Consider the following 14,397-nt stretch of genomic DNA (forward strand, 5'->3'; position numbering starts at 1 on the left):
TGCTAAATCAGCATGAGGGGCTGAAGTGTTCCTACAGGGAGGGACCCTGTTCTAACTCGTCCTCCTAAGCTGCCTGTCAGCTCCTTCCTGCCTTTCCAAGTGACGTTTGTAGATGGGTATCTTTTCACCTTTAAAAAGGCCTTTCTTGGAATATAAGCAAATATAATTTGGGAATGAAACCAAATGTATCAGGCAAGCATCACATCAATTCTGAACCTAAGGGACTGAAACAAAGTGAGCAAATCTTACTTAACATTCATAACTTTGCTCATTAACGTATTTAAACTGGAGCACAACTGACATCAGAGTGTGGGCCTTCGTCTTTGGGGAAAAAAAAACAAGCGAGCTGTGTTTTTTAAAGCTTTCCCTTTATTATTAACCACACCACAAAAAGTACAGGGTACATCCACTTCGGTGATGATTGCATCACCCATCAACCAGTATAAGCACATTCATTATTTTTCTATCACCAGCTTGGAAAGTACAGCATTCTGATTGGTTGGGTATTGCACTTTTAACCTTTCTCCTTTTGATTTTGGGAGATCAGCATTCATGCACAAGGAAGGTGATTGGTTGATGCACTGTCACATGCTTGTAAGGCTTGAGTGTTCTCAGTAAAACATTAGCAAGTGAATAAATAGCTCCATTTAACGAGCTAGAACTGGTATAGGTGCGATGGGCCAATTGACCTCCTCCCTTGCTGTAATTTCTATTCTACGGAAGAACCATTTGAACTTGCAGCAGTCAAACAGGCAGTTAGATACTGGGCTGCTCTGTTATTTGATACATTTTGCTTGTCACTTTTTAGCTCTCCTGTGGCTTTGCCAGAGAAAACTACAGGAAACTCTCGTTTAAACGGCACCTAAATATCCGAAATTCTCTATTAACCGGCAAAATTCATACTCCGAAAACAACACCTCAATAACCGGAAATGTTGCCGAGTCCGACTCTCCCGCAGTGGCCGAGTTAGTCAGTGGGGGATAGTTCTCCAAACTGCCACTACTCGGCTTCTTGGCGCTGTCGGAAGTCCGAACACCTCAATAACAGGAATCTGACTCTCTTGCGCTGTATACAGTCGTTTACTGTATAAGTTTTGTTTTACTGTTAAGTAATTAAAGAGTTATGGATCACCCTCAACTGGCAGTACTGTTCTTAATCAAGCATCTTCCACCATCCATTTAACACAACATTCTGTAGGTGAGTACCCAATTACTGTATACTGCACATTTCTTTATTTTTTTATTTTTGTTTGTTAAAAATAGCCTCAGTAGATAACCCTCTCCGTCATCCGGAATTTTTAATCAACCGGCACAATCCCGGTACCGTCGGTGCCAGATACCAAAGAGTTTCCTGTAGTTGAGATTCTTTTGAGCAAAGGCTTTCAGAATTTTTGCCCCCGCTCCCTATTCATCAGTCCCCCTTTAATTGTCACTATCCCTTTAAATTTCACTTACAATCAATTTTCTATCCCTGCCACTAATATGTCCCCTGCACCGAACCAAATGTGCACGCTGACCTATGGATAATTATGATAATGACCTGACTCCACAAAATTGAGTGCTATTGTTAGTGAAAAGGTTGACCCCAAGTACAGAGCACTAAACTCACTTCATACTCCTGCCAACTTATCACTACCAGTTATCGCAGGAAAATGTCTTGGCTGGGTATCTTGCCACTTCCCATGGATAAAAGGAGGATGTCCTGTCTTTTCTGTCAAAATGCAGTTAGAATACAATAGTATATAATGTAATTTCATTCATCTCTGCTATTCCTTGTAATGTGATGCATGCTCTTTAGAAGCAATGGACGTATTCAATTTCTTAATATGTCACAAATACGCTAACATACACAAACACAGAATAGATTAAATTTGATACACAATGAAAAAAAGAGAGAAAACCAACATAACAGGGAGGGACCTCTGATGAAGGGTCATCGACCTGAAACGTTAACTCTGTTTCTCTCTACAGATGCTGCCTGACCTGCTGAGTATTTCCAGCATTTTCTGTTTTTATAACAGGGAGGGACCCTGTTCTAACTTGTCCTCATAAGCTGCTTGTCAGCTCCTTCCTGCCTTTCCAAATGGCATTTGTAGATAAGGCCTTTCTTGGAATATAAGCAAATATAATTTGCTGTGGCCCAGTAATTAATCAGTGGCTTCAGGAGCAGAAGAATGAAAACTGGAAGGGAAATAAAGAAAAGCAATCACTGTGTATACTGATTAGCCATCTAGGCAGCAAGCTTGCACTGTGTATTGAGTGGCTGTCGACCTCCTTAGGATTGGTTCTATTGTATGGGACTAGCAGGAGGTTATGCAAAGTCTATTTTTTCAAACTATTGTGGTAGCTATATTTCACCTCTTTGTTAAAGACCTCATTCCTTGCTACAAATTAACAATGTACAAATTAAATTCGCAGTTGCTTTTGCTTAGCGCATCTATACCTACCCATCGAACCATATTGTAGCAGCTCAAATCCTAACCTATCAACTTGCAGTTTTTCCATAAGCAATGTCCCCTTTAACTGAACTTTCTTAGTAATAGGATGGCATATATTGGGCAATAGATGTTGGAATTTTTGGCAGTGGTTTAAGTCTCTCACAAACATTCTCTGCTGTTCTTGATGCTAAATCAATTGTTAATTTTAAATCGGCAATTGATAGCTTTTTGTTAACCAAAGGTATTAAGGGATATGAGCCAAAGGTGGGTATATGGAGTTCGATCACAGATCAGTCATGATCTCATCGAATGGCAGAAAAGGCTCGAGGGGCTGAGTGGCCTACTCCTGTTCCTATGTTCCAGATTGCTACCAGAAATTTGCCCTTTAACAGTAGAGACAACTGTCCCATGATATGTACCACTGCCCTCCCCCTTCCTGCAAACTCCTCCTCCCTTTACCGTCTCCACCCTTCCTGAAGTGCCATAGAAATCAGATCTGATGACTTCTAAAAAAAATTTCTGGATCAAGACACCCTAGAATGTACAGTGATGAAGGAAGAGTCAAAGTTCTCCTCTTCCTAACTCATAAATTTCTTCCAAATCACAGTGTTCCCCATCCTTCTTTCTCTCGATCCTATATCTCTTCCTTAACTACTGGAATAAAACCTGTCCCTGTAAAAGATTTAGGGGGAAAAACTCAGTTGGTTGCGCCTCCTGTTAGCGCCTTAAGAGGGCGCTAACGGGACGCAAACCAACTAGCGCCCGGGCGCGGCACTGCCCACGCCTCCCGCAAAATTCAGCGGGAGGTTAGTGGTGGCGCTAACCGGTAGCGCGCTGCACCGCTGGCGATGACGTCATTGGTGTGCGCAGCGCCCCGGCCACGATCTCCAGGAGCGCCCCCTGACTTACCGCCGGACGCTATGTCCGACGGGGTCAGGGGGGCGTACCTGCGGCCGGGGAGGCGCAATTTAAAGGAGAGGTGCGGGGTGGCCATTTTTGTTGCTGGCCGCCTGCCAGCACCTGCCTGCGCTCCCGTCCCAGACTTCCTGAAATGCCCCCCCCACCCCGCGGAGTGCTGGCTGTGCTCCAAGAGCCCGGCACTTCTCTTGAGTGTTGGGCTCTTTTGCCTGCACTCCCGATCCCCGGGGGCCCAGCTGGGCCCCAGGTCGCGCTGCACAAGGCCCCTCCCCTTTAAGAAGGGGAGGAAGGCCTGCAATACCGTGCTGCGACGTGCCACAGCGTGTGGCGCTGCGGCACATAACACCACAATATTGACTCACAGCGCCCCAAGAAGCGCCCCGCTTCCCTCTTGGGGCGCAACCACTCAATTTCTGGCGCGGGGACGCTAATTTTTCCGGGGCGCTACTTTTAGTGCCCTGGCGAAGTTAGTACTCAATTTTTAGCACTTAATCTCTTATCTGTGCAGTTGCTAACAGGGTTAAGTATAATTACACTGAGGTCTCCTTTCTCAGGGGTCACTATGTAGCAGAGTCAGAGGATGCAGTTAAATATTTGCAGATGGATTTAGATCAGTTGTACAATTGGACAAACAAATAGCAAATGAAAATTAATACTTATAATCATTCCATGTTATGTGAAAACGAGCAACAAATAATTAAAGAAATAGACTTAGCACTGGGAGACTTTGTAATGGATCTGGGCGTGACATTGGATCCATCACTTTCAATGTTGTTACAATATGAAGAAGTCATTAAAAATGCAGAATGATGGGACACAGCATGGAGTATAATTTGACAGAGATTATACTTTTGTATAAAATTACATAGAATTTTAATGAGGTTGCACAGCAATATTTCTGTTTGGATTGGACATCCAATTGGTTGGAAACAGCATTGCTGAGTGAACCGTGTAGTTAAAATTTTAAACTTGCTTTCATATAGCCAGAGAAACTCTGAGCACCAACTTCAAAATAAGACCTGAAACGTTAACTCTGTTTCTCTCTCCACGGATGCTGCCTGGCCTGCTGAGTGTTTCCAGCATTTTCTGTTGTTATTTCAGATTTAGTCTCAAAATAAGTCAGTTTGGTTCTTTATCTTTGTCTCATTCCTGTACCAAGAATTACTTGACTATATCTAGATGTATATTATATGTGTTAGTATATGTATATATCAACTCATTTATTTATCTTCCTATTAAGAAGCATATCCAAATCTTCCTGGAGATGTATCTTGTGAGTTGTGAAATAAAAAGAAAAGGGAATTGTTGCACAAATTACTTTACAGAATTGTGCACTTCTTGCCAGGATATTTCGGAGCACGAATTTTATTTTCGGTGCCATACACAAAGTAGCTGTGATCTTTGCTTTTCCACTGGAAGTGCACTTCGGTAACAGGGATGAGTTCAACCGTATGGCGCTGCCAAAGAAGAAAAAAAAACATTACAGTTACAGTGGGATGGGAATGTGTGACCAAATGGACATAACGGAGATTGATACATTAGAAGTAATCAAAGCTCTGCAGTCCTGCCACATCCAGTCGTGAATGGCGGTGGACCATTAAACAACTAATGGGAGGAGGAGCCTCCATGAATATCCCCATCCTCAATGATGGTGGAGCCCAGCACGTGAGTGCAAAAGACAAGGCTGAAGCATTTGCAACCATCTTCAGCCAGAAGGGCCGAGTGGATGATCCATATTGGCCTCCTCCTGCAGTCCCCACCATCACAGAAGCCAGTCTTCAGCCAATTCGATTCACTCCATGTGATATCAAGAAACGGCTGAGCGCATTGGATACAGCAAAGGCTACGCGCCCCGACAACATCCCGGCTGTCGTGCTGAAGACTTGTGCTGCAGAACTAGCCGCGCCTCTAGCCAAGCTGTTCCAGTACAGCTACAACACTGGCATCTATCCGACAATGTGGAAAACTGCCCAGGTATGTCCTGTCCACAAAAAGGACAAATCCAATCTGGCCCATTACCCCCCCATCAGTCTACTCTCAATCATCAGCAAAGTGATGGAAGGTGTCATCGACAGTGCTATCAAGCGGCACTTACTCACCAATAACCTGCTCACCGATGCCCAGTTTGGGTTCTGCCAAGACCACTTGGCTCCCGACCCCATTACAGCCTTAGTCCAAACATGGACAAAGGTGCTGAATTCCAGAGGTGAGGTGAAAGTGACTACCCTTGATATCAAGGCAGCATTTGACCGAGTGTGGCATCAAGGAGCCCTAATAAAACTGAAGTCAATGGGAATCGGGGGGAAAACTCTCCATTGGCTGGAGTCATACCTAGCACAAAGGAAGATGGTTGTGCTGGCTGAAGGTCAATCATCTCAGCCCCAGGACATCGCTGCAGGAGTTCCTCAGGGCGTTGTCCTAGGCCCAACCATTTTCAGCTGCTTCATCAATGACCTTCCCTCCAACATAAGGTCAGAAATGGGGATGTTCGCTGATGACTGCACAGTGTTCAGTGCCATTCACAACACCTCAGTTAATGAAGCAGTCCATGCCCGCATGCAACAAGACCTGGACGACGTTCAGGCTTGGTCTGATAAGTGGCAGGTAACATTTGCACACAGAAGTGCCAGGCAATGACTATCTCCAGCAAGCGAGAGTCTAACCACCACCCCTTGACATTCAACGGCATTACCATTGCCGAATCCCCCACCATCAACAACATGGGGGTCACCATTGACCAGAAACTTAACTGGACCAACCACATAAATACTGTGGCAACAAGAGCAAGTCAGAGGCTAGGTATTCTGCGGCGAGTGTCTCACCTCCTGACTCCTCAAAACCTTTCCACCATGTACAAAGCACAAGTAAGAAGTGTGATGGAATACTCTCTACTTGCCTGGATGAGTGCAGCTCCAACAACACTCAAGAAGCTCGGCACCATCCAGGACAAAACAGCCCACTTGATTGGCACCCCATCCACCACCTTAAACATTCACTCCCTCCACCACTGGCACACTTTGTACCATCTACAAGATGCACTGCAGCAACTCGCCAAGGCCTCTTCAGCTGCACCTCCCAGACCCGCGACCTCTTCCACCTAGAAGGACAAGGGCAGCAGGCGCATGGGAACACCATCACCTGCAAGTTCCCCTCCAAGTCACACACCATCCTGACATAGACATATATCGCTGATCCTTCATCGTCGCTGGGTCAAAATCCTGGAATTCCCTACCTAACAGCACTGTGGGATACCTTCACCACACAGACTGCAGCAGTTCAAGAAGGTGGCTGACCACCACCTTCTCAAGGGCAATTAGGGATGGGCAATAAATGCTGGAAGACTGGACTCAATCTGAACAAATGGTGAGAGTCATGGTGATAGCTAACTCATCAAAGAGCCATCAGGAAACTCTGAAAGCTCAGACAGTGGTCCCACAAAGATTGACTATGAGGAAATTACTCAATGCCTTCTCAGTGTTTCAGTGGCTAAATACAGCACTTAGTGTAGTAGTAACCAAGAAGAGCAGGAAGGTCCCAGGTTTGATCCCTGGTTGGTAATGAATTTGCTGATCTCAGATGGAGCAGCAGAAGGGACACTTCAAATCAGCATTCCTCATCTAAGGAGTGGGGGGGAACATCAGGTAGGATTTCTGTCCCAGAACACCATCCAGTGACTTCTGCTGGAAAGTCAGTCTGTGTGGAGATCGGATGAGAACATGATCCTCCATGGTCGAGTAGTAAACATAGAAGATAGGTGCAGGAGTAGGCCATTCGGCCCCGCGAGCCTGCTCCGCCATTTAATGAGATCATGGCTGATCATCCAAATTCAGTACCCTGTCCCTGCTTTCTCCCCATATCCCTTGATCCCTTTAGCCTTAAGAAATATAACTCCTTCTTGAATATATTTAATGAATTGACCTCAATTGCATTCTGTGGTAGAGAATTCCACAGGTTCACCACTCTCTGGGTGAAGAAATTCCTCCTCATCTTTGTCCTAAATGGCTTACCCCTTATCTTTAGACTGTGACCCCTGGTTCTGGACTCCCCCGCCATCGAGCACATCCTTCCTGCATCTGGTCTCTAGTCCTGTTAGAATTTTATAAGTTTCAATGAGATCCCATCTAATTCTTCTAAACTCCAGCGAATATAAGCCCAATCGACCCAATCTCTCCTCATACGTCATTCCTGCCATCCCAGGTATCAGTCTGGTGAATCTTCGCTGCACTCACTCCATGGCAAGAACATCCTTCCTCAGATAAGGAGACCAAAACTGCACACAATACTCAAGGTGTGGTCTCACCAAGGCCCTATACAACCTTGCTCCTGTACTCGAATCCTCTCACTATGAAGGCCAACGTACCATTTGCCTTCTTAACCGCCTGCTGCACCTGCATGCTTACCTTCAGTGACTGGTGCACAAGGACACCCAGGTCTCGTTGCACTTCCCCTTCTTCCAATCTATTGCCGTTCAGATAGTAATCTGCCTTCCTGTTTTTGCCACCAATGTGGATAACCTCGCATTTATTCACATTATACTGCATCTGCCATACATCTACCCAATCACCCAACCTGTCCAAATCATACTGGAGTTTCTCGGCATCCTCCTCACAGCACACACGCCCACCCAGCTTTGTGTCTGCAAACTTGGAAGATATTACATCTAGTTCCCTCGTCTAGATCATTTATATATACAGTATTGTGAATACCTGGGGTCCTAGCACCGATCCCTGCGGTACCCCACTAGTCACTGCCTACCACTCGGAAAAAGACCCGTTTATTCCAACTCCTTGCTTCCTGTTTGCCAACCAGTTCTCTATCCAAGTCAGTACCTTATCCCCAATCCCATGTGCTTTAACTTTGCACGCTAATCTCTTATGTGGGACCTTATCAAAAGCCTTCTGAAAGTCCAAATACACCACATCCACTGGTTCTCCTTGATCTATTCTACCAGTTACATCCTCAAAAAATTCCAGTAGATTAGTCAAGCACGATTTACCTTTTGTAAATCCATGTTGACTTTGTTCGATCCTGTCACTGTTTTCCAAGTGCTCTGCTATTACATCTTTTATAATGGACTCTAGCATTTTCCCCACTACCAATGTCAGGCTTAACGGTCTATAATTCCCCGTTTTCTCTGTACCACCTTTTTTGAAAAGTGGGGTTACATTAACTACCCTCCAATCCATGGGAACTGTTCCAGAGTCTATAGAATTTTGGAAGATGACCAGCAATGCATCTACTATTTCTAGGGCCACTTCCTTAAGTACCCTAGGATGTAGATTATCAGGCCCTGGGGATTTATCGGCTTTCAATCCTGTCAATTTCCCTAACACCATTTCCCTACAAATACTGATTTCATTCAGTTCCTCCCTCTCATTAAACCCTATGTTCCCCGACATCTCTAGGAGGTTATTTGTGTCCTCCTTTGTGAAGACAGAACCAAAGTATGTATTTAATTGGTTTGCCATTTCTTTGTTCCCCATTATAAATTTCCCTGATGCTGACTGCAAGGGACCTACGCTTGACTTCACCAATCTTTTTCTCTTCACATATCTATAGAAGCTTTTACAGTCAGTTTTTATGTTCCTTGCAAGCTTACTCTCATACTCTATTTTCCCCCTCTTAATTAATCCCTTTGTACTCCTTTGCTGAATCCTAAACTGCTCCCAATCCTCAGGTTTGCTGCTTTTTCTGGCCAATTTATATGTCCTCTCCTTGGATCTTATGCTATCCCTAATTTCCCTTGTCTGCCATTACCCTCTGTTAAGGTCCGCACATGGGAAGTAGCTACAGTGAAGCTCCTTGGGACATTTTGCTTTGTTAAAGACACTATATAAATGCAAATTCTTGTTGGCTGAGATATCCAACAATTGAGTCTTTGTCAATATTATGGCTCCATGCAACACAGCTGGCATTCATGGAATAGCTCCCTAGTACAAGCCAGTGACTTCAGGTGAGGACGATGGGAAAAGTGGGTGGGAAATTGAAAAGAAGGAAATGAGTCTGTGTAGTGAGATGGTTTTAATCAGTCTGAAATGAGCCATTATAAAATGTGATGAAGGTTCATGTGCTACGTACTGTTGGGAGGGAATGTTAGATACAGCTGAACCCTGATGTAAAACCAATTACTGATACAAATTATATTTTCTGTGATCATACTTTAATCAAGTGATTTTTATTAAGCTTTTGTCCTGGATTAGAACACAATGGCCTTGATTTTAACCGCCCTCGATGGGCGGGGGGGGGGGGCACTGATTAAAATATCGGGATCGAGCAACTCGACCCCATTACCAGCCGGCGTAATAATTACAACCCTGGAAGAGGCTCCCGCTAAAAGCAGCTGGGGGCCGACATAACGCGGCCCGTGTCTTTGGCACTGTGACTTATTTTTAACCTCACCACAGGGAGAGACCCGCGCTGTCTGCTGCCCAGCAATGGAAATATGGCAGGAGGAACCGACTGGCCAGAAGAGGCTGGCTGTCAGCGGGAGTCTGCATTAATTTATTTAAATCAGGCCCTGACGTTAAGATCAGCAGGTTCTCAACGTCCCGAGGCTTGCCTTGTTCTTTGCTTGCTACCGAGCTCCCCCACGCCCTCCTGCCTCCCTGTTAATATTGGGGCTAAAGTCTCGCAATTAAACCTGACTACCAATTGCTGATGCTTCTGCTACATCATTATAAAAACTAGTTATAAAAATTGTTTTGTAATTCATTCATTTAGATCAAGGTTTGGTGGTGCTCTTGATTAGAAGATTCACTACATCAGGTCTCAGTAACATGTTTCAGCATGGAGCTTAAAATATTGGCAAAGGTTCGATTGTATGTTTTATTCAACCTATTATACAAAACATTGAATACCATTATTTCCAAATAAATGAAAGAAGCTTTGCCATAGCTTGTCGGTATGCAGACCGTTAGGTAACGACATCATCGCATACGCACATGGATAGTTTCTCTGTAGTGACATTGTGATGTCACATCGTGATGTCACTACTTCACGCATGCACATTGGCTAAAAGGTCGTGGCTGGTATGTACATGGGCAGAATAGTGAGCTCCACAGTGCAGCTGTTTTACAGGAGGACCTACTGCACTATCCTCAGCTAAACGCTCGGGAGAGTGGCACAATTAGCTTACGCTCCCATGGCTCGGCCTGCAATGTAAAACAGTTGCTATGTAGCTCCAGCTTCCTGCCCGTGTTTTCTCCTCACCTGTTGGATTATACGCGAGGATTTGCCAAACTGAGCCCAATGTTCCTGGATTCCCTGTTGGGAGACCTGGTTGATCCTTGGATCTGGGAAGCCCATAATAGGAAACACCTAGGAAGGAGGAAAGAAATGTGACATAGGGATAAGACATGAACTAAAATGTAAATATTCAGTCGCAAAGTGTACCGTGGGAACAAGGCGAAATTGCTGCAGGAATATGAAGGGCTCTACAAACTATGCAGCACTTCAGAGTTTTTGGCAATATGACTTGTGAAGGAACTAAATGTGATTTCTTGGTTATGTCAAGGGAAAGATTACAAATGGACACACTCCACATTCTCCAACCAACTCTGAGCCCAGGATATAGTGCCCCATGTGACAAGAATTTGCAATAGGTCAAGAGGGGGTCGATTTAGACTTTTGTGCGACCGGTCAACCGCCCGTTCCCACAGCAAAGTAGTCCCTATGATTTTGAGGCCCCGGCTTCATTTAAATTTGGCAGGTGGGCTGCGGGAAGCCAAACAGGCATCCTGATGCAGCTCGCTGGATTGAGGCCTCAAGATCGAGCTAGCAAGGCAAGTTGGGGGGGCGGGGAAGGTTGCAATCCCGGAGGTTCCAGGATGGCAGTGGCCCAGATTATTTTTATGGGCCCCAGTGGAGCATTCCTACTCCTCCAGGGCCCACAAAAATAATTTGACACTTACCTTTGGCGGGCCTCTTTGGCTCCATCACCCGTGGATCTGTTCGAGTGTGCACAGTGCAGGATCAGGTCAGTTCCCACCTAAAATGGCCGTCGGGGTCCTATTTATGACATAGGACCCCGATTTTCATCTTAAAAGGGGACTATTGTTTGAAATAAGTGGGCACTTTGGACATCCGGCGGTAGGTCCCTTTCAAAATGGAGCTGGCTGCACCGCCGGTGTTAATGGGGTGGTACGGCTACCGACTCCATTTTGAGGCTGTTACCACCAGGTAAAGGCGGTGAAAAAAATTGACCCCCACAACAGGTCTTTCAGTCTCTTGTCTACCTAATCTCTTACCTGAAACTGTTGATCAGTGAAGAGCTGCTTCCCAGTGACTTTTTTGAGGTCCTTTGTAGGAAATCCACATTGCTGCTCAATAATATTTTCAAATTTGTTGTTTTCCCTGTTTAAGAAGAGGACAATGACAATCCTTTCAACATGCAATAGAAGTGTCTGTTGCTTTTAAATTTCCTCTTTCCAAATATGAAATGCATTTCACTCGGTACCTCAGTAAATCTATGTACAGTTTTGTTCTAATTAAATATCTGTATATCCATATGAAGCCGTATATTAGCAGAGCTCTGTTCCTGGTGTGGAGCCTCGCTAGATGGGCGTATAGGTTGCAGAATTGGCCCCGCTAAGTGTTTTAGCCATTTCTCTGACCAACGTTCCTGTCTAGAGAGGCTCCACCCTGGAAGCAGAGTCTTGCAATGCGACCTCTTAAAAGTCTAGTGAGTTTGTCACACCTCAAAATGTTTCTCTGGAAAGTGTCGCACATGGAAAGTGTATGTCACACTTTCACCTGATTGGCTGAAATGCCATAATCATGAAACAACATCAAGTCACAAAAGTGTAAAAAAAAAGTGAAAATCAGTCATTTCCCATTGGTTGCTGCTTACTGTGATAACTTGACCCATCCCAGAGGGAAGGAACCATTGATTTACAAGCAGCTGCCAGACTAGGCAATCTTCCCTCAGTAGCAGCAATTTGCCTCTAACTGATCTCAGGATGTGCCTATTTAGAGTAGTTTCCCACACTGGGTTGTTGACCAAGGAATAGATCAGATTTTTGATCAGTTTCAGTTCAGTGGTCTTAAAGGGACAGGGCCATAGTTTCACCTTAAGACCAGAGCACTTTTCTTTATATATCTATATATAAGTTCCTTTATATCTATTATAAGAAAGGGCAATCAAGATATAAACACTGCTAATTTCCCTATAATAATACACCATACATGCGGTAACAAAGCACATCATCCTCAGCAACACCGTGGGAATCGAGCTAGAATGTGTATATATTTCCCATGACACATTTCTCTCCTCCCCTCCTGAAGATGCTAACTGTGTCTTGGTTCCCAGGGCATTGGTTATCCCTTCGTAGCTTGCGTAAGTGGTCATTATTCTTGTTTGAACCTTGACATTAAGGCCCCGATTTTCTGCCAGCCGTCGGGCGGCTTTTCAGGTGGCCGGGGGCCGAAAATCACCGAAAAAGCGGGTTGCGACCCCACACGCCTGATTCCCCGCCCCGTCCGACTTTCAGACCGCCGTTTCTCCGCTGGCGGGACTGGCCGTTGGAACACTAATGAGCAATTATTACCTTGTTTAAGTCGATTTTCAGGGGCCGTTGCGATTTTGGGGCTTTCCCCACATCAAACACACCTGCGGGGAACCCCGCTGATGAAACCTGGTGTGAAGCTTGCCGGCTTGCTTGCTCTCAGCTGCAGGTCATTCGGAAAAGCTGTGATTTAAAGGGCCAGCACTTGTATGTTGAAGGACCTTGTTGTTGCAGGCTTGGGGCTACTTCTTCAAGGCTCAGGCACAGCTGTGGGAGGTTGGAGCCTCACACACTTCTCCAATGTGATCTCCTGGGAAGCCCCTCTCGCCACCCTCACTCAGCGCTTCCTCAGCGGAGGCATCTACCAGAAGCATGGGATGCCTTTTTTTCCTTCCCTTTTTGCCATTAGAGGATCTCCAGCAGCAGAGGTGGCAGCAGCAGAACCAGGAACAGCAGGATGAGCACCAGGAGCACCAGGCTGCTGCTCACCTGAAGCTGCACAGGCCAGAAGGGGCCAGTGCTTGGAAGTGGCTTGAGAGCACCTTGCTGCGCTTTAGAGGGCCATGGGGACCCGTATCTGCACTGGCAGTCCTACTCAGAAGGACTTCCATGAAGGTCTGGTTTCTCTGTTCAATAGATGGCCAACGCTCCTCAAGAGATGTCATTCTCTTATGAGCACTCACCATGTTTTCTGTACCCTGGCGAGTTATCTCCTCCATGGAGGTTGCCAACCTTTCCATGGTGATGCGTTCATGCGCCAATGACTCCACAAAGGCTCTGCTCACGGTCGCTGATGTAAGAAAAAGGAGTCTTACCATCAAGTAACTTTAAAGTAAGCTTTAAGTAACTTATAAACACACTATATACAAGAGAGGTCTTTACCGTGCCTCTGGTAGAAGCCTCTTACAATACTGAACAGTCCAGTATTTATACCAGTCCAACAGGAAGTGACATATGACAGGAAGTGAGGTATGTACACAGTTCATAGTTCATAGTTCACAGGAAGTGATGACATAACTTCCCGGAAGTTATTATTATTATCACATTCTTCCCTCCTGCAGGATTAGGAGGCTGTGGTCTACCTTTTGGTCCGCAGCTGCCGAACAAGGAAGAGTCGCACCTGTTTGGATTCCCGTCGTAGAGGGTCGCTGGTCCGCTTACATGCGGTTGGCCATTGGTCAGAGTCTGTGTGGCCTGGATTGCCCTGTGAAGGGTCGGGGAGATCATGGCTTCGAGTACGAGCCCCAATAGGTTCAAAGTCGGACTGCCTCTGTTCAGAGGGAGGTGCAGAGCTGGTCTGTGGCGGATCAGTACTTTCATGTGCGGTACTGGGAGGGTCGCAACCTTGAGTACGGGGTTCTACCGGCACCAAGCTAGTTGGTGTCCGATCAGGATCCTGGAGAGGGGTACCCGATAGGTCCCAAGAGTTTCCTGGTGAAATGCCATCACCCGATGTCCCACTAGGTCCTGGTGGGCAGGGAGCCAGATCCCGTAATGATACGGTAGATTCTCGGCCGTCGGAATATCGTATGTTTGCAT

The 14,397-nt window shown here is 45.7% G+C and overlaps 1 protein-coding gene across 1 annotated transcript in view; it reads right to left on the reverse strand.

Annotated features, from left to right (window-relative positions):
• Positions 1 to 349: 349 nt before the first annotated feature.
• Positions 350 to 14,397, reverse strand: part of LOC147110927 (protein SSUH2 homolog) — a 132,428-nt gene continuing 118,380 nt past the window's right edge. Inside the window, exons 10-12 of the mRNA XM_086001341.1 lie at positions 11,602 to 11,707; positions 10,565 to 10,672; positions 350 to 4,812 (exon numbers count right to left, since the gene is read on the reverse strand). Coding sequence (XP_085857467.1) covers positions 4,675 to 4,812; positions 10,565 to 10,672; positions 11,602 to 11,707 — 352 coding nt within the window. The 3' untranslated portion in view covers positions 350 to 4,674. The remainder of the gene's footprint in view (positions 4,813 to 10,564; positions 10,673 to 11,601; positions 11,708 to 14,397) is intronic.

This window comes from Somniosus microcephalus, chromosome 11 (genome assembly GCF_052327205.1).
Source record: "Somniosus microcephalus isolate GS21.2 chromosome 11, FLI_Smic_1.0, whole genome shotgun sequence".
Taxonomy (NCBI): domain Eukaryota; kingdom Metazoa; phylum Chordata; class Chondrichthyes; order Squaliformes; family Somniosidae; genus Somniosus; species Somniosus microcephalus.